General features: G+C 47.2%; 1 protein-coding gene across 1 annotated transcript in view; it reads right to left on the bottom strand.

Annotated features, from left to right (window-relative positions):
• The window catches only part of LOC306752949 (zinc finger protein GLI4-like), a gene marked incomplete at both ends in the record, with an annotated part of 65131 nt that overhangs the window by 24754 nt on the left and 15605 nt on the right, over positions 1 to 24772 (bottom strand). The window contains one exon of the mRNA XM_079236782.1: positions 24231 to 24336. Coding sequence (XP_079092908.1) covers positions 24231 to 24336 — 106 coding nt within the window. The remainder of the gene's footprint in view (positions 1 to 24230; positions 24337 to 24772) is intronic.

Below are 24772 nucleotides of genomic sequence, written 5' to 3'. Positions count from 1 at the left end.
GAGGAAATAAGTGAGAGAATGAAGAGAGGAAATAAGTGAGAGAATGAAGAGAGAGAGGAAGGAAGTGAGAGAATGAAGAAAGAGGAAAAAAGGGAGAGAATGAAGAGAGAGAGGAAAGAAGTGAGAGAATGAAGAGAGAGAAAAGAAGTGAGAGAATGAAGAGAGAGAAAAGAAGTGAGAGAATGAAGAGAGAGAGGACAGAAGTGAGAGAATGAAAAGAGAGAGGGAAGAAGAGATAGAATGAAGAGAGAGGAAAGAAGTGAGAGAATGAAGAGAGAGGGAAGAAGAGATAGAATGAAGAGAGAGGAAAGAAGTGAGAGAATGAAGAGAGGAAAGAAGTGAGAGAATGAAGAGAGAGAGGAAAGAAGTGAGAGAATGAAGAGAGGAAAGAAGTGAGAGAATGAAGAGAGGAAAGAAGTGAGAGAATGAAGAGAGAGAGGAAAGAAGTGAGGGAATGAAGAGAGAGAGGAAAGAAGTGAGAGAATGAAGAGAGGAAGGAAGTGAGAGAATGAAGAGAGGAAAGAAGTGAGAGAATGAAGAGAGGAAGGAAGTGAGAGAATGAAGAGAGAGAGGAAAGAAGTGAGAGAATGAAGAGAGGAAAGAAGTGAGAGAATGAAGAAAGAGGAAAAAAGGGAGAGAATGAAGAGAGAGAGGAAAGAAGTGAGAGAATGAAGAGAGAGAAAAGAAGTGAGAGAATGAAGAGAGGAAAGAAGTGAGAGAATGAAGAGAGAGAGGAAAGAAGTGAGAGAATGAAGAGAGAGAAAAGAAGTGAGAGAATGAAGAGAGGAAGGAAGTGAGAGAATGAAGAGAGAGAGGACAGAAGTGAGAGAATGAAAAGAGAGAGGGAAGAAGAGATAGAATGAAGAGAGAGGAAAGAAGTGAGAGAATGAAGAGAGAGCAGGGAAAGAAGTGAGAGAATGAAGAGAGAGGGAAGAAGAGATAGAATGAAGAGAGAGGAAAGAAGTGAGGGAATGAAGAGAGAGAGGAAAGAAGTGAGAGAATGAAGAGAGGAAGGAAGTGAGAGAATGAAGAGAGAGAGGAAAGAAGTGAGAGAATGAAGAGAGAGAGGAAAGAAGTGAGAGAATGAAGAGAGGAAGGAAGTGAGAGAATGAAGAGAGAGAGGAAAGAAGTGAGAGAATGAAGAGAGAGAGGAAAGAAGTGAGAGAATGAAGAGAGGAAGGAAGTGAGAGAATGAAGAGAGAGAGGAAAGAAGTGAGGGAATGAAGAGAGAGAGGAAAGAAGTGAGAGAATGAAGAGAGGAAGGAAGTGAGAGAATGAAGAGAGGAAAGAAGTGAGAGAATGAAGAGAGAGAGGACAGAAGTGAGAGAATGAAAAGAGAGAGGGAAGAAGAGATAGAATGAAGAGAGAGGAAAGAAGTGAGAGAATGAAGAGAGAGCAGGGAAAGAAGTGAGAGAATGAAGAGAGAGGGAAGAAGAGATAGAATGAAGAGAGAGGAAAGAAGTGAGAGAATGAAAAGAGAGAGGGAAGAAGAGATAGAATGAAGAGAGAGGAAAGAAGTGAGAGAATGAAGAGAGAGCAGGGTAAGAAGTGAGAGAATGAAGAGAGAGCAGGGTAAGAAGTGAGAGAATGAAGAGTACGGATGGGTATCGTTTGGGTTTTTTCCGATACCGGTGCTAAACCGGTACTTTTAAAACGATACCGGTGCCTAAACGGTGCCTGAACCCATACTTTTTTATTGCCAAGGCAATTCCTTTTCTTAAAATTGAACAATATATTAACTGTTTAAAGTATACTTTACATATAAATAAATAAATACATACAAAACACTTGTCTTCAAACTACAGCTTCAAACCTTTTAACTTCAAACTATGAACAATATATATTTAAAAAAGAACAGACACAAGCATCAGGTGTTCTGATGGGACCGTGTGCAACAGAACTCAGAAACCGTTGGATTCTACAAACTGCTGCTTTATGGACTACACGTCATCATTCATATCAACTGGAGAGATTTGTTCCAGCCAGCCGAGGACGGATGTTCACTCGTCCTGAGTGTCTTTGTGGTCGTCCTGAGTGTCTTTGTGGTCGTCCTGAATGTCTTTGTGGTCGTCCTGAGTGTCTTTGTGGTCGTCCTGAGTGTCTTTGTGGTCGTCCTGAGTGTCTTTGTGGTCGTCCTGAGTGTCTTTGTGGTCGTCCTGAATGTCTTTGTCGTCCTGAGTGTCTTTGTGGTCGTCCTGAGTGTCTTTGTGGTCGTCTTGAGTGTCTTTGTCGTCCTAAGTGTCTTTGTCGTCCTGAGTGTCTTTGTGGTCGTCCTGAGTGTCTTTGTGGTCGTCCTGAGTGTCTTTGTGGTCGTACTGAGTCGTTGTGGTCATCCTGAGTGTCTTTGTGGTCGTCCTGAGTGTCTTTGTCGTCCTGAGTGTCTTTGTGATCGTCCTGAGTCTTTGTGGTCGTCCTGAGTGTCTTTGTGGTCGTCCTGAGTGTCTTTGTCGTCCTGAGTGTCTTTGTGGTCGTCCTGAGTGTCTTTGTGGTCGTCCTGAGTCGTTGTGGTCATCCTGAGTGTCTTTGTGATCGTCCTGAGTCTTTGTGGTCGTCCTGAGTGTCTTTGTGGTCGTCCTGAGTGTCTTTGTCGTCCTGAGTGTCTTTGTCGTCCTGAGTGTCTTTGTGGTCGTTCTGAGTGTCTTCGTCGTCCTGAGTGTCTTTGTGGTCGTCCTGAGTGTCTTTGTGGTCGTCCTGAGTGCCTTTGTCGTCCTGAGTGTCTTTGTGGTCGTCCTGAGTATCTTTGTTGTCCTGAGTGTCTTTGTGGTCGTCCTGAGTATCTTTGTGGTCCTGAGTGTCTTTGTGGTCGTCCTGAGTGTTTTTGTGGTCGTCCTGAGTGTCTTTGTGGTCCTGAGTGTCTTTGTGGTCGTCCTGAGTGTCTTTGTCGTCCTGAGTGTCTTTGTGGTCGTCCTGAGTGTTTTTGTGGTCGTCCTGAGTGTCTTTGTCGTCCTGAGTGTCTTTGTGGTCGTCCTGAGTATCTTTGTTGTCCTGAGTGTCTTTGTGGTCGTCCTGAGTGTCTTTGTGGTCCTGAGTGTCTTTGTGGTCGTCCTGAGTGTCTTTGTTGTCCTGAGTGTCTTTGTGGTCGTCCTGAGTGTCTTTGTGGTCGTCCTGAGTGTCTTTGTCGTCCTGAGTGTCTTTGTGGTCGTCCTGAGTGTCTTTGTGGTCGTCCTGAGTATCTTTGTCGAGAGAGCAGGGAAAAGAAGTGAGAGAATGAAGAGAGAGAGGACAGAAGTGAGAGAATGAAGAGAGCGCAGGGTAAGAAGTGAGTCCTGAGTGTCTTTGTCGTCCTGAGTGTCTTTGTGGTCGTCCTGAGTATCTTTGTCGTCCTGAGTGTCTTTGTGGTCGTCCTGAGTATCTTTGTCTTCCTGAGTGTCTTTGTCGTCCTGAGTGTCTTTGTGGTCGTCCTGAGTGTCTTTGTCGTCCTGAGTGTCTTTGTGGTCGTCCTGAGTGTCTTTGTCGTCCTGAGTGTCTTTGTGGTCGTCCTGAGTATCTTTGTCGAGAGAGCAGGGAAAAGAAGTGAGAGAATGAAGAGAGAGCAGGGTAAGAAGTGAGAGAATGAAGAGAGAGAGAGGACAGAAGTGAGAGAATGAAGAGAGAGAGAGGACAGAAGTGAGAGAATGAAGAGAGAGCAGGGTAAGAAGTGAGAGAATGAAGAGAGAGCAGGGAAAGAAGTGAGAGAATGAAGAGAGAGAGGACAGAAGTGAGAGAATGAAGAGAGGGCAGGGTAAGAAGTGAGAGAATGAAGAGTACGGATGGGTATCGTTTGGGTTTTTTCCGATACCGGTGCTAAACCGATTCTTTTAAAACGATACCGGTGCCTAAACGGTGCCTGAACCGATAATTTTTTATTGCCAAGGCAATTCCTTTTCTTAAAATTGAACAATATATTAACTGTTTAAAGTATACTTTACATAAAATAAATGTAAGTGTCTTTGTGGTCGTCCTGAGTATCTTTGTCGTCCTGATTGTCTTTGTGGTCGTCCTGAGTGTCTTTCTGGTCCTGAGTGTCTTTGTCGTCGTCCTGAGTGTCTTTGTGGTCGTCCTGAGTGTCTTTGTGGTCGTCCTGAGTGTCTTTGTCGTCGTCATGAGTGTCTTTGTGGTCATCCTGAGTCTTTGTGGTCGTCCTGAGTCTTTGTGGTTGTCCTGAGTGTCTTTGTCGTCCTAAGTGTCTTTGTCGTCCTGACTGCCTTTGTGGTCATCCTGAGTGTCTTTGTGGTCGTCCTGAGTGTCTTTGTCGTCCTGAGTGTCTTTGTTGTCGTCCTGAGTATCTTTGTGGTCGTCCTGAGTCGTTGCGGTCATCCTGAGTGTCTTTGTGATCGTCCTGAGTCTTTGTGGTCGTCCTGAGTGTCTTTGTGGTCGTCCTGAGTGTCTTTGTGGTCCTGAGTGTCTTTGTCATCGTCCTGAGTGTCTTTGTGGTCGTCCTGAGTGTCTTTGTGGTCCTGAGTGTCTTTGTCATCGTCCTGAGTGTTTTTGTGGTCGTCCTGAGTGTCTTTGTCGTCCTGAGTGTCTTTGTCGTCGTCATGAGTGTCTTTGTGGTCTTGAGTGTCTTTGTCGTCGTCCTGAGTGTCTTTGTGGTCGTCATGAGTGTCTTTGTCGTCCTGAGTGTCTTTGTGGTCGTCCTGAGTGTCTTTGTGGTCCTGAGTGTCTTTGTGGTCGTCCGGAGTGTCTTTGTGGTCGTCCTGAGTCGTTGCGGTCATCCTGAGTGTCTTTGTGATCGTCCTGAGTCTTTGTGGTCGTCCTGAGTGTCTTTGTGGTCGTCCTGAGTGTCTTTGTCATCCTGAGTGTCTTTGTGGTCGTCCTGAGTATCTTTGTCGTCCTGAGTGTCTTTGTGGTCCTGAGTGTCTTTGTCATCGTCCTGAGTGTTTTTGTGGTCGTCCTGAGTGTCTTTGTCGTCGTCATGAGTGTCTTTGTGGTCCTGAGTGTCTTTGTCGTCGTCCTGAGTGTCTTTGTGGTCGTCATGAGTGTCTTTGTCGTCCTGAGTGTCTTTGTGGTCGTCCTGAGTGTCTTTGTGGTCCTGAGTGTCTTTGTGGTCGTCCTGAGTGTCTTTGTGGTCGTCCTGAGTGTCTTTGTCGTCCTGAATGTCTTTGTCGTCATGAGTGTCTTTGTCGTCGTCCTGAGTGTCTTTGTCGTCGTCCTGAGTGTCTTTGTGGTCCTGAGTGTCTTTGTCGTCGTCCTGAGTGTCTTTGTGGTCGTCCTGAGTGTCTTTGTGGTCGTCCTGAGTCTTTGTGGTCGTCCTGAGTGTCTTTGTCGTCCTATGTGTCTTTGTCGTCCTGAGTGTCTTTGTGGTCGTCCTGAGTGTCTTTGTAGTCGTCTTGAGTCATTGTGGTCAGCCTGAGTGTCTTTGTGATCGTCCTGAGTCTCTGTGGTCGTCCTGAGTGTCTTTGTAGTCGTCCTGAGTGTCTTTGTGGTCGTCCTGAGTGTCTTTGTGGTCCTGAGTGTCTTTGTCGTCGTCCTGAGTGTCTTTGTGGTCGTCCTGAGTGTCTTTGTGGTCGTCCTGAGTGTCTTTGTGGTCGTCCTGAGTGTCTTTGTCGTCGCCATGAGTGTCTTTGTGGTCGTCCTGAGTGTCTTTGTCGTCGTCCTGAGTGTCTTTGTGGTCCTGAGTGTCTTTGTCGTCGTCCTGAGTGTCTTTGTGGTCGTCCTGAGTCTTTGTGGTCGTCCTGAGTCTTTGTGGTTGTCCTGAGTGTCTTTGTCGTCCTAAGTGTCTTTGTCGTCCTGAGTGTCTTTGTCGTCCTGAGTGTCTTTGTGGTCGTCCTGAGTGTCTTTGTCGTCGTCCTGAGTGTCTTTGTGGTCGTCCTGAGTGTCTTTGTCGTCCTGAGTGTCTTTGTCGTCATGAGTGTCTTTGTCGTCGTCCTGAGTGTCTTTGTCGTCGTCCTGAGTGTCTTTGTCGTCGTCCTGAGTGTCTTTGTGGTCCTGAGTGTCTTTGTGGTCGTCCTGAGTCTTTGTGGTCGTCCTGAGTCTTTGTGGTTGTCCTGAGTGTCTTTGTCGTCCTAAGTGTCTTTGTCGTCCTGAGTGTCTTTGTGGTCGTCCTGAGTGTCTTTGTCATCGTCCTGAGTGTCTTTGTGGTCGTCCTGAGTGTCTTTGTGGTCGTCCTGAGTGTCTTTGTCGTCCTGAGTGTCTTTGTCGTCATGAGTGTCTTTGTCGTCGTCCTGAGTGTCTTTGTCGTCGTCCTGAGTGTCTTTGTCATCGTCCTGAGTGTCTTTTTGGTCCTGAGTGTCTTTGTGGTCGTCCTGAGTGTCTTTGTGGTCGTCCTGAGTCTTTGTGGTCGTCCTGAGTGTCTTTGTCGTCCTATGTGTCTTTGTCGTCCTGAGTGTCTTTGTGGTCGTCCTGTGTGTCTTTGTAGTCGTCTTGAGTCATTGTGGTCAGCCTGAGTGTCTTTGTAGTCGTCTTGAGTCATTGTGGTCAGCCTGAGTGTCTTTGTGATCGTCCTGAGTCTTTGTGGTCGTCCTGAGTGTCTTTGTAGTCGTCCTGAGTGTCTTTGTGGTCGTCCTGAGTGTCTTTGTGGTCGTCCTGAGTTTCTTTGTGGTCCTGAGTGTCTTTGTCGTCGTCCTGAGTGTCTTTGTGGTCGTCCTGAGTGTCTTTGTGGTCGTCCTGAGTGTCTTTGTCGTCGTCCTGAGTGTCTTTGTGGTCCTGAGTGTCTTTGTGGTCGTCCTGAGTCTTTGTGGTCGTCCTGAGTCTTTGTGGTTGTCCTGAGTGTCTTTGTCGTCCTAAGTGTCTTTGTCGTCCTGAGTGTCTTTGTCGTCCTGAGTGTCTTTGTGGTCGTCCTGAGTGTCTTTGTCGTCGTCTTGAGTCTTTGTGGTCGTCCTGAGTGTCTTTGTCGTCGTCCTGAGTGTCTTTGTGGTCCTGAGTGTCTTTGTCGTCGTCCTGAGTGTCTTTGTGGTCGTCCTGAGTCTTTGTGGTCGTCCTGAGTCTTTGTGGTTGTCCTGAGTGTCTTTGTCGTCCTAAGTGTCTTTGTCGTCCTGAGTGTCTTTGTCGTCCTGAGTGTCTTTGTGGTCGCCCTGAGTGTCTTTGTCGTCGTCCTGAGTGTCTTTGTGGTCGTCCTGAGTGTCTTTGTCGTCCTGAGTGTCTTTGTCGTCATGAGTGTCTTTGTCGTCGTCCTGAGTGTCTTTGTCGTCGTCCTGAGTGTCTTTGTGGTTGTCCTGAGTGTCTTTGTCGTCCTAAGTGTCTTTGTCGTCCTGAGTGTCTTTGTCGTCCTGAGTGTCTTTGTGGTCGTCCTGAGTGTCTTTGTCGTCGTCTTGAGTCATTGTGGTCAGCCTGAGTGTCTTTGTGATCGTCCTGAGTCTTTGTGGTCGTCCTGAGTGTCTTTGTAGTCGTCCTGAGTATCTTTGTGGTCGTCCTGAGTGTCTTTGTGGTCCTGAGTGTCTTTGTCGTCGTCCTGAGTGTCTTTGTGGTCGTCCTGAGTGTCTTTGTCGTCGTCATGAGTGTCTTTGTGGTCGTCCTGAGTGTCTTTGTCGTCGTCCTGAGTGTCTTTGTCGTCGTCCTGAGTGTCTTTGTGGTCGTCCTGAGTCTTTGTGGTCGTGCTGAGTCTTTCTGGTTGTCCTGAGTGTCTTTGTCGTCCTAAGTGTCTTTGTCGTCCTGAGTGTCTTTGTCGTCCTGAGTGTCTTTGTGGTCGTCCTGAGTGTCTTTGTCGTCGTCCTGAGTGTCTTTGTGGTCGTCCTGAGTGTCTTTGTCGTCCTGAGTGTCTTTGTCGTCATGAGTGTCTTTGTCGTCGTCCTGAGTGTCTTTGTCGTCGTCCTGAGTGTCTTTGTCGTCGTCCTGAGTGTCTTTGTGGTCCTGAGTGTCTTTGTCGTCGTCCTGAGTGACTTTGTGGTCGTCCTGAGTCTTTGTGGTCGTCCTGAGTCTTTGTGGTCGTCCTGAGTGTCTTTGTCGTCCTATGTGTCTTTGTCGTCTTAAGTGTCTTTGTGGTCGTCCTGAGTGTCTTTGTGGTCCTGAGTGTCTTTGTCGTCGTCCTGAGTGTCTTTGTGGTCGTCCTGAGTGTCTTTGTCGTCGTCATGAGTGTCTTTGTGGTCGTCCTGAGTGTCTTTGTCGTCGTCCTGAGTGTCTTTGTGGTCCTGAGTGTCTTTGTCGGCGTCCTGAGTGTCTTTGTGGTCGTCCTGAGTCTTTGTGGTCGTCCTGAGTCTTTGTGGTTGTCCTGAGTGTCTTTGTCGTCCTAAGTGTCTTTGTCGTCCTGAGTGTCTTTGTGGTCGTCCTGAGTGTCTTTGTCGTCGTCCTGAGTGTCTTTGTGGTCGTCCTGAGTGTCTTTGTCGTCCTGAGTGTCTTTGTCGTCATGAGTGTCTTTGTCGTCGTCCTGAGTGTCTTTGTCGTCGTCTTGAGTCATTGTGGTGAGCCTGAGTGTCTTTGTGATCGTCCTGAGTGTCTTTGTCGTCGTCCTGAGTGTCTTTGTGGTCGTCCTGAGTGTCTTTGTAGTCGTCTTGAGTCTTTGTGGTCGTCCTGAGTGTCTTTGTGGTCGTCCTGAGTCTTTGTGGTCGTCCTGAGTGTCTTTGTCGTCCTGTGTGTCTTTGTCCTCCTGAGAGTCTTTGTGGTCGTCCTGAGTGTCTTTGTGGTCCTGAGTGTCTTTGTCATCGTCCTGAGTGTCTTTGTGATCGTCCTGAGTCTTTGTGGTCGTCCTGAGTGTCTTTGTAGTCGTCCTGAGTGTCTTTGTGGTCGTCCTGAGTGTCTTTGTGGTCCTGAGTGTCTTTGTCGTCGTCCTGAGTGTCTTTGTGGTCGTCCTGAGTGTCTTTGTGGTCGTCCTGAGTGTCTTTGTCGTCGTCATGAGTGTCTTTGTGGTCGTTCTGAGTGTCTTTGTCGTCGTCCTGAGTGTCTTTGTCGTCCTAAGTGTCTTTGTCGTCCTGAGTGTCTTTGTCGTCCTGAGTGTCTTTGTGGTCGTCCTGAGTGTCTTTGTCGTCGTCCTGACTGTCTTTGTGGTCGTCCTGAGTGTCTTTGTCGTCCTGAGTGTCTTTGTCGTCATGAGTGTCTTTGTCGTCGTCCTGAGTGTCTTTGTCGTCGTCCTGAGTGTCTTTGTGGTCCTGAGTGTCTTTGTCGTCGTCCTGAGTGTCTTTGTGGTCGTCCTGAGTCTTTGTGGTCATCCTGAGTCTTTGTGGTCGTCCTGAGTGTCTTTGTGGTCGTCCTGAGTGTCTTTGTGGTCCTGAGTGTCTTTGTCGTCGTCCTGAGTGTCTTTGTGGTCGTCCTGAGTGTCTTTGTGGTCGTCCTGAGTGTCTTTGTCGTCGTCATGAGTGTCTTTGTGGTCGTCCTGAGTGTCTTTGTCGTCCTGAGTGTCTTTGTCGTCATGAGTGTCTTTGTCGTCGTCCTGAGTGTCTTTGTCGTCGTCCTGAGTGTCTTTGTGGTCCTGAGTGTCTTTGTCGTCGTCCTGAGTGTCTTTGTGGTCGTCCTGAGTCTTTGTGGTCATCCTGAGTCTTTGTGGTCGTCCTGAGTGTCATTGTCGTCCTATGTGTCTTTGTCGTCTTGAGTGTCTTTGTGGTCGTCCTGAGTGTCTTTGTGGTCCTGAGTGTCTTTGTCGTCGTCCTGAGTGTCTTTGTGGTCGTCCTGAGTGTCTTTGTGGTCGTCCTGAGTGTCTTTGTCGTCGTCATGAGTGTCTTTGTGGTCGTCCTGAGTGTCTTTGTCGTCGTCCTGAGTGTCTTTGTGGTCCTGAGTGTCTTTGTCGGCGTCCTGAGTGTCTTTGTGGTCGTCCTGAGTCTTTGTGGTCATCCTGAGTCTTTGTGGTTGTCCTGAGTGTCTTTGTTGTCCTAAGTGTCTTTGTCGTCCTGAGTGTCTTTGTGGTCGTCCTGAGTGTCTTTGTCGTCGTCCTGAGTGTCTTTGTGGTCGTCCTGAGTGTCTTTGTGGTCGTCCTGAGTGTCTTTGTCGTCCTGAGTGTCTTTGTCGTCATGAGTGTCTTTGTCATCGTCCTGAGTGTCTTTGTGGTCCTGAGTGTCTTTGTGGTCGTCCTGAGTGTCTTTGTGGTCGTCCTGAGTCTTTGTGGTCGTCCTGAGTCTTTGTGGTCGTCCTGAGTGTCTTTGTCGTCCTATGTGTCTTTGTCGTCCTGAGTGTCTTTGTGGTCGTCCTGTGTGTCTTTGTAGTCGTCTTGAGTCATTGTGGTCAGCCTGAGTGTCTTTGTGATCGTCCTGAGTCTTTGTGGTCGTCCTGAGTGTCTTTGTAGTCGTCCTGAGTGTCTTTGTGGTCGTCCTGAGTTTCTTTGTGGTCCTGAGTGTCTTTGTCGTCGTCCTGAGTGTCTTTGTGGTCGTCCTGCGTGTCTTTGTGGTCGTCCTGAGTGTCTTTGTGGTCCTGAGTGTCTTTGTCGTCGTCCTGAGTGTCTTTGTGGTCGTCCTGAGTGTCTTTGTGGTCGTCCTGAGTGTCTTTGTCGTCGTCATGAGTGTCTTTGTGGTCGTCCTGAGTGTCTTTGTCGTCGTCCTGAGTGTCTTTGTGGTCCTGAGTGTCTCTGTCGTCGTCCTGAGTGTCTTTGTGGTCGTCCTGAGTCTTTGTGGTCGTCCTGAGTCTTTGTGGTTGTCCTGAGTGTCTTTGTCGTCCTAAGTGTCTTTGTCGTCCTGAGTGTCTTTGTCGTCCTGAGTGTCTTTGTGGTCGTCCTGAGTGTCTTTGTCGTCGTCCTGAGTGTCTTTGTGGTCGTCCTGAGTGTCTTTGTCGTCATGAGTGTCTTTGTCGTCGTCCTGAGTGTCTTTGTCGTCGTCCTGAGTGTCTTTGTGGTCCTGAGTGTCTTTGTCGGCGTCCTGAGTGTCTTTGTGGTCGTCCTGAGTCTTTGTGGTCGTCCTGAGTCTTTGTGGTTGTCCTGAGTGTCTTTGTCGTCCTAAGTGTCTTTGTCGTCCTGAGTGTCTTTGTGGTCGTCCTAAGTGTCTTTGTCGTCGTCCTGAGTGTCTTTGTGGTCGTCCTGAGTGTCTTTGTGGTCGTCCTGAGTGTCTTTGTCGTCCTGAGTGTCTTTGTCGTCATGAGTGTCTTTGTCGTCGTCCTGAGTGTCTTTGTCGTCGTCCTGAGTGTCTTTGTCATCGTCCTGAGTGTCTTTGTGGTCCTGAGTGTCTTTGTGGTCGTCCTGAGTGTCTTTGTGGTCGTCCTGAGTCTTTGTGGTCGTCCTGAGTCTTTGTGGTCGTCCTGAGTGTCTTTGTCGTCCTATGTGTCTTTGTCGTCCTGAGTGTCTTTGTGGTCGTCCTGTGTGTCTTTGTAGTCGTCTTGAGTCATTGTGGTCAGCCTGAGTGTCTTTGTGATCGTCCTGAGTCTTTGTGGTCGTCCTGAGTGTCTTTGTAGTCGTCCTGAGTGTCTTTGTGGTCGTCCTGAGTTTCTTTGTGGTCCTGAGTGTCTTTGTCGTCGTCCTGAGTGTCTTTGTGGTCGTCCTGCGTGTCTTTGTGGTCGTCCTGAGTGTCTTTGTCGTCGTCCTGAGTGTCTTTGTGGTCCTGAGTGTCTTTGTCGTCGTCCTGAGTGTCTTTGTCATCGTCCTGAGTGTCTTTGTGATCGTCCTGAGTCTTTGTGGTCGTCCTGAGTGTCTTTGTAGTCGTCCTGAGTGTCTTTGTGGTCGTCCTGAGTGTCTTTGTGGTCCTGAGTGTCTTTGTCGTCGTCCTGAGTGTCTTTGTGGTCGTCCTGAGTGTCTTTGTGGTCGTCCTGAGTGTCTTTGTCGTCGTCATGAGTGTCTTTGTGGTCGTCCTGAGTGTCTTTGTCGTCGTCCTGAGTGTCTTTGTCGTCCTGAGTGTCTTTGTCGTCCTGAGTGTCTTTGTGGTCGTCCTGAGTGTCTTTGTCGTCGTCCTGACTGTCTTTGTGGTCGTCCTGAGTGTCTTTGTCGTCCTGAGTGTCTTTGTCGTCATGAGTGTCTTTGTCGTCGTCCTGAGTGTCTTTGTCGTCGTCCTGAGTGTCTTTGTGGTCCTGAGTGTCTTTGTCGTCGTCCTGAGTGTCTTTGTGGTCGTCCTGAGTCTTTGTGGTCATCCTGAGTCTTTGTGGTCGTCCTGAGTGTCTTTGTCGTCCTATGTGTCTTTGTCGTCTTGAGTGTCTTTGTGGTCGTCCTGAGTGTCTTTGTGGTCCTGAGTGTCTTTGTCGTCGTCCTGAGTGTCTTTGTGGTCGTCCTGAGTGTCTTTGTGGTCGTCCTGAGTGTCTTTGTCGTCGTCATGAGTGTCTTTGTGGTCGTCCTGAGTGTCTTTGTCGTCGTCCTGAGTGTCTTTGTGGTCCTGAGTGTCTTTGTCGGCGTCCTGAGTGTCTTTGTGGTCGTCCTGAGTCTTTGTGGTCGTCCTGAGTCTTTGTGGTTGTCCTGAGTGTCTTTGTCGTCCTAAGTGTCTTTGTCGTCCTGAGTGTCTTTGTGGTCGTCCTGAGTGTCTTTGTGGTCGTCCTGAGTGTCTTTGTGGTCGTCCTGAGTGTCTTTGTCGTCCTGAGTGTCTTTGTCGTCATGAGTGTCTTTGTGGTCGTCCTGAGTGTCTTTGTAGTCGTCTTGAGTCATTGTGGTCAGCCAGAGTGTCTTTGTGATCGTCCTGAGTGTCTTTGTCGTCGTCCTGAGTGTCTTTGTGGTCGTCCTGAGTGTCTTTGTAGTCGTCTTGAGTCTTTGTGGTCGTCCTGAGTGTCTTTGTGGTCGTCCTGAGTGTCTTTGTCGTCCTGTGTGTCTTTGTCGTCCTGAGTGTCTTTGTGGTCGTCCTGAGTGTCTTTGTGGTCCTGAGTGTCTTTGTCATCGTCCTGAGTGTCTTTGTGGTCGTCCTGAGTGTCTTTGTGGTCGTCCTGAGTGTCTTTGTCGTCGTCATGAGTGTCTTTGTGGTCGTCCTGAGTGTCTTTGTCGTCGTCCTGAGTGTCTTTGTGGTCGTCCTGAGTCTTTGTGGTCGTCCTGAGTCTTTGTTGTCGTCCTGAGTGTCTTTGTGGTCGTCCTGAGTGTCTTTGTAGTCGTCCTGAGTGTCTTTGTGGTCGTCCTGAGTGTCTTTCTCGTCGTCCTGAGTGTCTTTGTGGTCGTCCCGAGTCTTTGTGGTCGCCCTGAGTGTCTTTGTCATCCTGAGTGTCTTTGTGGTCGTCCTGAGTGTCTTTGTGGTCGTCCTGAGTGTCTCTGTGGTCTGCTAAAGTTGAAGTGACAGAATTCTAACATCTACAGAATAAAAGACATCAGACTTTCTCTCTCGATGTGGAGTCTGAGCTTCTGCAGATGAAAGTAAATTCAGCAGATCATAAATCAGTTTTCCAAATGATTTCTGTCTCTTAACCGACTACTTCATTAAAAATACACGTCCTCCATCTTCACCCGTCCAACAAAGACTTCACGGCTGGATTTCATCACCAGAGCTTTCCCTCTGATTGTGAACCAGAAACCTGATCAGCCCACAGAGTGAAATATTAAAGCTCCCATCGTGCAACAGCCAGCAGGTGAATCCATAGAACAGGTTGTTTGCTGAGATAACGAGAAGAATAAAGAAATATTGATCTTTTCTGCAAAGGAGAAGCATGCAATATTCAGTTTTCTAATGTCTGGATTTGGAGTGAACAAAAAACAAAGATGGCGACGGACAAAAAACAAAGATAATGACGGACAAAAAAACAAGATGCCGACGGACAAAAAACCACGATAGCGACGGACAAAAAAACAATATGGCGATGGACAAAAAACCAAGATGGCGACGGACAAAAAAAACAAGATGACGACCGAGAAAAGACAAGATGGCGACGGACAAAAAAATACGACTGCGACGGACATAAAAACAAAGACGACAGACAAAAAACTAGGATAATGACGGAGAAAAAACTAAGATGGCTATTTGGATTTTCAGTCCTGGCATCTTATTTCTTTTAAATAAAGTGCAATCTCTTTAAGTCTTTAATTATTCCTTAAAAAAACTGCTTATTTTATCGCAGCAAAAATCCAAAAAGCCAGATTGAGTTTCTAAAGATTCAAAACAAAGAAAAGCTGAAAAATCGTCCCGTTGCAGAAACTTAAAAATGTTGCACATGAAGAGATAAATCTCTGAAAAAGATGAATGCTTCAGTAAAAGTTCTTTGTGTGCAGGTCGTTCCTCTACCTGCTGTGTGTGTGTGTGTGTGTGTGTGTGTGTGTGTGTGTGTGTGTGTGTGTGTGTGTGTGTGTGTGATGAATTGCAGTGTGACAGTGAGGCTCGTCTCCGGTGTCGGGCTCAGGGAGCGCTCTGCTGATTTAGATAAATCACGCCGTCCGGCGCGGGCTGAATCAACTCCCGTGTAGGTTTACGAGCTGCAGCGGGAAGCGACGCCTCGACTTAACGGCCCCCTCCGTATGCATGACCTACATACACACAAACACATCGCAGAGCTGCAAATCATGGCCTCCTTAAGAAGTCCTTGCATCATCTCCTTCTGCACGTTGAGACGCAAGTGTTTTGCAAAAAAAGAAGAATCGGGAAAAATTCACGACTGGTCAAAATGTTGCATCGCGAAATATAGAAATGCATGTGAGTTATGAGAGTTATTTGAGTTTAATTCAACGGCTCCTCATGCAAACTGTTCACACATCAGAACTCAGGTTTCTGCTGCTTGTTCTTGTGTTTTCCTACAAAAGGTTCAGTTCAGATGAAAAAGAAATCTAGAGAAGTGTCGTTATTAAAGCACAGAATAGAGGAATACATCCTCTCTGACTTCTGGTTTTAACCCATTCAGCACCTTGGGCCTCTTTTCCCGGGGAAAAAAGTGTGTTTTAAAAACCACAAAATTGATTAAATTAATTTAAATAGCTAAAATACCATAAATCTTGTGAAATGAGGCCTGTGGTTTCAACATAAAAATTATCGTTAAGTTTAATTATTTACGTAAACTCACAACTTGCTGTGCCGATTTAATGTTTCACGAAAACCTTTATAAGTTCCCTTACAACGTGAAGCTTCAGTCAAGAACACAACCTGTAACGTACGGCCTGTTAGAGTCTAACACAGCATCCATATCCTCACAAACACTATTAGTATCTCTGTGTACACACACTATTAGTATCTCTGTGTACACACACTATTAGTATCTCTGTGTACAAACACTATTAGTATCTCTGTGTACAAACACTATTAGTATCTCTGTGTACAAACACTATTAGTATCTCTGTGTACACACACTATTAGTATCTCTGTGTACAAACACTATTAGTATCTCTGTGTACAAACACTATTAGTATCTCTGTGTACACACACTATTAGTATCTCTGTGTACAAACACTATTAGTATCTCTGTGTACAAACACTATTAGTATCTCTGTGTACAAACACTATTAGTATCTCTGTGTACAAACACTATTAGTATCTCTGTGTACACACACTATTAGTATCTCTGTGTACACACACTATTAGTATCTCTGTGTACAAACACGGCCAGAGGACGCTCAGAGCGCTACGATCTCATTGGTCCGTTAACGCTGATCATTTTGATACTAAAGGCTGGCTGGATCAAACGCTGTCTTTTTGACTGAATATGCTTCATAACATGCCAACGCTTTCCTGTATTGTGTTTATTGTTGCAGATGTCGATGCTTTAGATCTTAATCGTTCTAAAAAGCTGCACTATTAGTTTGTGGGTTGTTGTTAAGGCACTGAAGAACAATGCTGTTTAAAAACTCTGGAGTTCTCAATGATTACTTTTTGATCCACTTTGCTCATACTGCATGTTTATAAAACATTTTTTTCAGATGTACATTTTTTCCCCAAGACTTTGCTGAACAAATACATACAATAAACACAAGTATTGGAATTAATTTGGAGTTCCTACGACGACTCAAACAGGGGAAAGAGGTCTACACCCTCTAGACCCTCTCCTCTTGTTTGGTTCTGTCTCCTCTTGTTGGGTTCTGTCTCCTCTTGTTTGGTTCTTTCTCCTCTTGTTTGGTTCTGTCTCCTCTTGTTTGGTTCTTTCTCCTCTTGTTGGGTTCTTTCTCCTCTTGTTGGGTTCTTTCTCCTATTGTTGGGTTCTGTCTCCTCTTGTTTGTTTCTGTCTCCTCTTGTTTGTTTCTGTCTCCTCTTGTTTGTTTCTCTCTCCTCTTGTTGGGTTCTTTCTCCTCTTGTTGGGTTCTTTCTCCTATTGTTGGGTTCTGTCTCCTCTTGTTTGTTTCTGTCTCCTCTTGTTGGGTTCTGGCTCCTCTTGTTTGTTTCTGTCTCCTCTTGTTGTGTTCTGGCTCCTCTTGTTTGGTTCTTTCTCCTCTTGTTTGGTTCTTTCTCCTATTGTTGGGTTCTGGCTCCTCTTGTTTGTTTCTCTCTCCTCTTGTTGGGTTCTTTCTCCTCTTGTTGGGTTCTTTCTCCTATTGTTGGGTTCTGGCTCCTCTTGTTTGGTTCTTTCTCCTCTTGTTTGGTTCTTTCTCCTCTTGTTGGGTTCTTTCTCCTATTGTTGGGTTCTGTCTCCTCTTGTTTGGTTCTTTCTCCTCTTGTTTGGTTCTTTCTTCTCTTGTTTGGCTCTTTCTCCTCTTGTTTGGTTCTTTCTCCTCTTGTTTGGTTCTTTCTCCTCTTGTTTGGTTCTTTCTTCTCTTGTTTGGTTCTTTCTCCTCTTGTTTGGTTCTTTCTCCTCTTGTTTGTTTCTGTCTCCTCTTGTTGGGTTCTGGCTCCTCTTGTTTGTTTCTGTCTCCTCTTGTTGGGTTCTGGCTCCTCTTGTTTGGTTCTGTCTCCTCTTGTTGGGTTCTGGCTCCTCTTGTTTGTTTCTCTCTCCTCTTGTTGGGTTCTGGGTCCTCTTGTTTGGTTCTGTCTCCTCTTGTTTGGTTCTGGCTCCTCTTGTTTGGTTCTTTCTCCTCTTGTTGGGTTCTTTCTCCTCTTGTTGGGTTCTTTCTCCTCTTGTTTGTTTCTGTCTCCTCTTGTTTGTTTCTGTCTCCTCTTGTTTGTTTCTCTCTCCTCTTGTTGGGTTCTGTCTCCTCTTGTTTGTTTCTCTCTCCTCTTGTTTGGTTCTTTCTCCTCTTGTTTGGTTCTTTCTCCTCTTGTTTGGTTCTGTCTCCTCTTGTTTGTTTCTCTCTCCTCTTGTTTGGTTCTTTCTCCTCTTGTTTGGTTCTTTCTCCTCTTGTTGGGTTCTGTCTCCTCTTGTTTGTTTCTCTCTCCTCTTGTTTGGTTCTCTCTCCTCTTGTTGGGTTCTGTCTCCTCTTGTTGGGTTCTTTCTCCTCTTGTTTGGTTCTGTCTCCTCTTGTTTGTTTCTCTCTCCTCTTGTTTGTTTCTGTCTCCTCTTGTTGGGTTCTTTCTCCTCTTGTTTGGTTCTGTCTCCTCTTGTTTGGTTCTCTCTCCTCTTGTTTGTTTCTGTCTCCTCTTGTTTGTTTCTGTCTCCTCTTGTTGGGTTCTTTCTCCTCTTGTTTGGTTCTGTCTCCTCTTGTTTGTTTCTGTCTCCTCTTGTTTGTTTCTGTCTCCTCTTGTTTGTTTCTCTCTCCTCTTGTTGGGTTCTTTCTCCTCTTGTTGGGTTCTGGCTCCTCTTGTTTGGTTCTTTCTCCTCTTGTTTGGTTCTTTCTCCTCTTGTTGGGTTCTTTCTCCTATTGTTGGGTTCTGTCTCCTCTTGTTTGTTTCTGTCTCCTCTTGTTGGGTTCTGGCTCCTCTTGTTTGTTTCTGTCTCCTCTTGTTGGGTTCTGGCTCCTCTTGTTTGGTTCTGGCTCCTCTTGTTTGGTTCTGTCTCCTCTTGTTGGGTTCTGGCTCCTCTTGTTTGGTTCTGTCTCCTCTTGTTGGGTTCTGGCTCCTCTTGTTGGGTTCTGGCTCCTCTTGTTTGTTTCTCTCTCCTCTTGTTGGGTTCTGGCTCCTCTTGTTTGGTTCTGGCTCCTCTTGTTTGTTTCTCTCTCCTCTTGTTTGGTTCTTTCTCCTCTTGTTTGTTTCTCTCTCCTCTTGTTTGGTTCTTTCTCCTCTTGTTTGGTTCTGTCTCCTCTTGTTTGGTTCTTTCTCCTCTTGTTGGGTTCTTTCTCCTATTGTTGGGTTCTGGCTCCTCTTGTTTGTTTCTCTCTCCTCTTGTTGGGTTCTTTCTCCTCTTGTTGGGTTCTTTCTCCTCTTGTTGGGTTCTGTCTCCTCTTGTTTGTTTCTCTCTCCTCTTGTTTGGTTCTTTCTCCTCTTGTTTGGTTCTTTCTCCTCTTGTTGGGTTCTTTCTCCTATTGTTGGGTTCTGTCTCCTCTTGTTTGGTTCTTTCTCCTCTTGTTTGGTTCTTTCTTCTCTTGTTTGGTTCTTTCTCCTCTTGTTTGGTTCTTTCTCCTCTTGTTTGGTTCTTTCTCCTCTTGTTTGGTTCTTTCTTCTCTTGTTTGGTTCTTTCTCCTCTTGTTTGGTTCTTTCTCCTCTTGTTTGGTTCTTTCTCCTCTTGTTGGGTTCTGTCTCCTATTGTTGGGTTCTGTCTCCTCTTGTTTGTTTCTCTCTCCTCTTGTTTGGTTCTTTCTCCTCTTGTTTGGTTCTTTCTCCTCTTGTTGGGTTCTGTCTCCTCTTGTTTGGTTCTTTCTCCTCTTGTTTGGTTCTTTCTTCTCTTGTTGGGTTCTTTCTCCTCTTGTTTGGGTCTTTCTCCTGTTGTTTGGTTCTTTCTCTTCTTGTTTGGTTCTTCCTCCTCTTCACGATAACAAACAGAGTCTACACCAGGCCTGGCCAACCCGCGGCTCCCGAGCCGCATGCGGCTCTTTGCCTGGTTTCATGCGGCTCTTGCGTTCATATCGAAGTTTGTGTTTTTTTTTTTTTTTTTTAATCTTTTTATTGATTTTGCAAATACTTTAGACCACTTGTGTCGAACTCAAGGCGCGACGGCTTGAAAGCCATGAAATCGCGGACCCGTTTTCAGTCATTCGCGGACCTGTTTTCAGTCCGTCAGGACGGTCATTTTACATGGGCAAAAAAAAAAAAAAAAATCCTGTGCTTTTATTTTGAAGGGATTTTTTAATGCGGCAGAGTGCAATTTATTCAATTTCAGTCATATTGATGTCATATGTTGTAACTCTGTTACGTTGTTCATTCTGGTCACATGACATCTATTCTTCTGTCCATCCTGGAGAGGGATCCTCCTCTGTTGCTCTATGAAGGTTCTTCCTGTTTTCCCTGTGAAAGGGTTTTACTATCTTTATTTGGGGAGTTTTTCCTGATCTGATGTGAGGTCCCGGGACAGGATGTTATTTGTACAGATTGCACATTTTAATTTGTGATTTTGGGCTATATAAAATAAACTGAATTGAATTGAATATTCACACACTCCTCAATGCTGCGTTCACAACACTTTACTTGCGTGAGTTTACACATCGGACTATTTGTGATAGTTTGCTTCATTCCCAACCTTTTTTTTGTTATGTTCAAAAAGGCTGAAGTTATAACATTATTATGTGTGTTGTATTACCTTGTATCCTTAAGAAGCACTTTTGGGTTTTTAATTGAGTGTGAAAGGGAATATTTCTGTTTGGCATACTGTGATACTATCTCAGGTTCAAACATAGGTGCCATATTTTCATTAAATCAAATTGAGAAGTTGAAAATGTTCCTCGCTTTGGTCGCGGCTTGTCATTCAGGGTGATGGTGGGTCCTGCAGCCAGATCAGTTAAACCACTGCCCCAGACCACATGCATGTTCTTAGAATTATGTCCTTCTCAACTGTGACAAAAAAGCTTTGAACAAAGTTAATATAATAACGTGTGTTGGGTATGATGTGGCTCTTTGCAGTAACACAGTAAAAAATGTGGCTCTTAGTCTCTGACTGGTTGGCCACCCCTGGTCTACACTGTCGGCTTTAATTCATTGACTTGCACTAAAAGGTGTTTCAAGCTGCAGCTCAGAAGATGTTTTTAAAGCTGCAGCTGAGAAAGTTTCAGATCTCACATGTTGCTCCTCCTCCTCCTCCTCCTCCTCCTCCTCCTCCTTCTCCTCCTTCTCCTCCTCCTCCTCCTCCTCCCATGAGCCTCTCTGTCACTGGACCAAAGGAAGCAGGAACAAGGAGGCAGCATCTTCTTCTTCTTCTTCATGACAGGCGTGACAAAATAAGCAGCGCTCTCATTACGGGATATGCAAACATGATGAAGGGGCTGGCGGCGCCGCGGCATGTCGGACATCCCGCTCTGACACGGCGCCGCTGGCCGCTAACCAAGTGCCGCTAACAAAGTGCCGCTAACAAAGCGCCGCCAGCCGCTAACAAAGCGGCAGCAACCGCTAACAAAGCGCCCGCAGCCGGTAACAAAACGCCGCCGGCCGCTAACAAAGCGCCAGCAGCCGGTAACAAAGCGCCGCCAGCCGCTAACAAAGCGCCAGCAGCCGGTAACAAAGCGCCGCCAGCCGCTAACAAAGCGCCAGCAGCCGGTAACAAAGCGCCGCCAGCCGCTAACAAAGCGCCAGCAGCCGGTAACAAAGCGCCGCCAGCCGCTAACAAAGCGCCAGCAGCCGGTAACAAAGCGCCGCCAGCCGCTAACAAAGCGCCAGCAGCCGGTAACAAAGCGCCGCCAGCCGCTAACAAAGCGCCAGCAGCTGGTAACAAAGCGCCCGCAGGGCGACAAACGACACGTCGGTTAATTTGCGGCGCAGTGTTCCTGTAATTAGGTGAGTTTGGCTCCTGCACGGGGAGCGACAGCAGATCAGGGCCTTGATGAATTAGGGTCCACTGTCAGGATCAAATCACATTAATCAAGAGGGCCGAGTGCGCGGACAGACCCCCCCACCCGACTCCCACCTACACCCCCACCCCGTGATGAATAGCCCTGCTTCCTCCGGGCGAGAAGTCTCTGCATCACCATCAAGTCTGTGAATCTAAATGTAAAGGACTATTTGGAGAACTCTGTTGACGTTCTCCTCTCTGGTGATGAAGTGACTTTAACGTCCTGCAGGAGCCACAAGGTTCTGCAGGATGTCCGGACCCAGAGACCCAGAAACCAGAGACCAGAAACCAGAGACCCAGAGACCAGAAACCAGAGACCAGAGACCAGAAACCAGAGACCCAGAAACCAGAGACCAGAGACCCAGAAACCAGAGACCCAGAAACCAGAGACCCAGAAACCAGAGACCAGAGACCCAGAAACCAGAGACCCAGAAACCAGAGACACAGCGACCCAGAGACCCAGAAACCAGAGACCCAGAAACCAGAGACCAGAGACCCAGAAACCAGAGACCCAGAGACCAGAAACCAGAGACCAGAGACCCAGAAACCAGAGACCAGAGACCCAGAAACCAGAGACACAGAGACCCAGAGACCCAGAAACCAGAGACCCAGAAACCAGAAACCAGAGACCAGAGACCCAGAAACCAGAGACCAGAGACCCAGAAACCAGAGACACAGAGACCCAGAGACCCAGAAACCAGAGACCCAGAAACCAGAGACCAGAGACCCAGAAACCAGAGACCCATAGACCAGAGACCCAGAAACCAGAGACACAGAGACCCAGAGACCCAGAAACCAGAGACCCAGAAACCAGAGACCCAGAGACCAGAAACCAGAGACCAGAGACCCAGAAACCAGAGACCAGAGACCCAGAAACCAGAGACTAGAGACCAGAGACCCAGAAACCAGAGACACAGAGACCCAGAAACCAGAGACCAGAGACCCAGAGACCAGAAACCAGAGACCAGGGACCCAGAGACCAGAGACCAGAGACCCAGAAACCGGAGACACAGAGACCCAGAGACCCTGAAACCAGAGACCAGAGACCCAGAAACCAGAGACCCATAGACCAGAGACCAGAGACCCAGAAACCAGAGACACAGAGACCCGGAGACCCAGAAACCAGAGACCCAGAAACCAGAGACCAGAGACCCAGAAACCAGAGACCCATAGACCAGAGACCAGAAACCCAGAAACCAGAGACACAGAGACCCAGAGACCAGAAACCCAGAAACCAGAGACCCAGAAACCAGAGACCCAGAAACCAGAGACCCAGAAACCAGAGACCAGAGACCCAGAAACCAGAGACCAGAGACCCAGAAACCAGAGACACAGAGACCCAGAGACCCAGAGACCAGAGACCCAGAAACCCAGAAACCAGAGACCAGAGACCCAGAAACCAGAGACCCATAGACCAGAGACCCAGAAACCCAGAAACCAGAGACCAGAGACCCAGAAACCAGAGACCAGAGACCCAGAAACCAGAGACCCATAGACCAGAGACCCAGAAACCCAGAAACCAGAGACCAGAGACCCAGAAACCAGAGACCCAGAGACCAGAGACCCAGAAACCAGAGACCAGAAACCCAGAAACCAGAGACCCAGAAACCAGAAACCAGAGACCAGAAACCCAGAGACCAGAAACCAGAGACCAGAAACCAGAGACCAGAGACTAGAAACCAGAGACCAGAAACCAGAAACCAGAGACCAGAAACCAGAAACCAGAGACCAGAAACCAGAGACCAGAAACCAGAAACCAGAGACCAGAGACTAGAAACCAGAAACCAGAGACCAGAAACCAGAAACCAGAGACCAGAGACTAGAAACCAGAGACCAGAGACCAGAGACCCGGGACCAGAGACACAAGCTACTCTCAGAACAAGACTCCAACATTTGATCAATATGTTTGCAGCAGAAAGAGTTTAAAGTCCTGCTCAACGTCCCGAGTTCTGACACCTGAACGCACCACAAAAGGGCATCAGAGCAAGACGTCCGTCTGGGTGACGGCACACAGCTGACTGTGGTTGAAAGTCGCCGCCGTGGGGTGTCTCAGAGCTGCAGAGCCGTGGTGTGACTTCCTCCAGCAGCAGAATAAATGTCCGTGTTCCCGTGGCAGACTCCACCACCGGCGCCGCAGCCGGCCCAGTGACCTCTGCACTCGGGGAGTTTAATTACGGCGCTGGCTCGGGGCAGAGCGGCCTGCACACACAGATTAGCTGCACAACAAGCCATTAATGAATATAAAGAGGTGGCGCCGGGTGCGTGATGTCATCGTGATGGATCCGGCCCTGCCGATCGTCGCTAATGGAGCGAGCTGCCGGTTGATACGAGGCCTGGCAGAGATTTATGTGTCTTTATTCCAGCAGCGCTGCAAGCAGCAGCTACACGCCGCTTCACTTCACTTCAGGAGCAAGTTTGCAGGAGGAGATTTCATCGGCGAATAAAATGCGTTTTTTTTCAGATTGAATCCGTAGTTTTAGAAAGTAGCTCGGTCTCTGAACTCTTCAGTCTCACTTTGACCCTTCACCAACAGTGAATTACCCACAATTCATAGCAATGTGATGTCAAACCCGAGGTTAGCGGTGGAAGCTGGAGACGTAAAGAGAGGACGGTGTGTGTGTGTGTGTGTGTGTTCAGCCTGGCGTGTGCGAATACACCCAGATATTAAAGGGTTAAAGATGGAGCATAAAAACTCATTAAATAAATCATCTTACACACAAACATTTCTTTTTGTTATTGAAGCTGTTTGCACAAAAACGATTACGTCTCATCACGAGAGGGAGGAAAAAATATTAAATAAAATACCTAAAATAGGTGATTCTTTTTAAATGTATTCATTTAATTATATTTCATTTATTTTTCTTAATTTTCTTTTTTTTCTTGTCATTTTAAATGTGTTTCTTTGATTGTTTTTAATTTAATGTGTTACATTTTCTTGTCATTTTAAATGTAAAATGTTTTCCATCTCTCGTCTGTAAAGGAACGTTTGTATTTATTTCATACGCAGTCTGTATGGAAGGTCACTACACATAGAGATTAATATGATTATAGTTATGAGTCCCTGAGGGTTCAGACCTCGTCTCTCAGAAACAAACTTCAGACTCAAAGCTTCTGAACATCAGAATGAAACCGGATCAGAGACCAGAACCAGCATCCATTATTCAGCAGGAAGGCAGCGCCTCCTCGGCTTCTGATATGAACTGGGCGAGAGCTACGCTCTCATCAGCGGGAAGAGAAGCCTCCAGGAGGGGAGGAAGAGCGGAGGAAGAGGGGAGGAAGAGAGGAGGAAGAGGGTAGGAAGAGGGGAGGAAGAGCAGAGAAAAAGTGGAGGAAGAGCAGAGGAAGAGCAGAGGAAGAGTGGAGGAAGAGTGGAGGAAGAGTGGAGGAAGAGCGGAGGAAGAGCAGAGGAAGAGCAGAGGAAGAGTGGAGGAAGAGGGGAGGAAGAGCGGAGGAAGAGTGGAGGAAGAGGGGAGGAAGAGCGGAGGAAGAGTGGAGGAAGAGGGGAGGAAGAGCGGAGGAAGAGCAGAGGAAGAGCAGAGGAAGAGGGGAGGAAGAGCAGAGGAAGAGCGGAGGAAGAGGGGAGGAAGAGCGGAGGAAGAGTGGAGGAAGAGGGGAGGAAGAGCGGAGGAAGAGCAGAGGAAGAGCAGAGGAAGAGGGGAGGAAGAGCAGAGGAAGAGCGGAGGAAGAGGGGAGGAAGAGCAGAGGAAGAGCAGAGGAAGAGCGGAGGAAGAGCGGAGCAGGAAGTGGAGCGGGAAGGGGAGCAGGAAGTGGAGCAGGAAGTGAGGAAGTGGAGTGTTTCTTACCCGTGCATGGCGTGCAGCGCGTGGGGCTCGTAGTGGTAGCGTCCCTCGTGGTGCCGCATGTCGATCGGGATGGGCGTGTGGAAGGTGGGGAAGATGTGGTGGGGGGCTGCAGGGAACCAACGAAGAAGAAGAGAGACTTCAGACACATTTCAAAGGCAACACAATAAAGCAACATGAATGTGAGAGCATCCCATGACTTTGGTGTAACGTGTTGATCGCACCAGAGAAACCCTACATGTGGCACTTCTTAAGCCTCAGCTGTTTTTATACTCAAACTAAAATTGTGTTCTCTCCTCAACCACAAGGCTATTTGATTAGTTCTGGTGGTAGAATGAATAAAACACTTGTGACATTAGTTAAGATGTGTATATAGCAGTATTTGTGTTACTGGTAAAGGTGGTAGATGATCAATCACAGAAAAAATTGAAAAATAAACCTGAAAAAAATTAACGAAGAAAAGAGCTGAAAGCTTTAAAGTTCACCACATCATGTTAAGAGTCTCTCTCAAAGTCTGACTTTGATAAAGTGAAGTAGAACATTTT

This window comes from Taurulus bubalis, assembly GCF_910589615.1.
Source record: "Taurulus bubalis genome assembly, chromosome: 21".
Taxonomy (NCBI): domain Eukaryota; kingdom Metazoa; phylum Chordata; class Actinopteri; order Perciformes; family Cottidae; genus Taurulus; species Taurulus bubalis.
The sequence above is the reverse complement of the archived record's forward strand: the minus strand, read 5'-3'. Positions and strand labels throughout refer to the sequence as shown.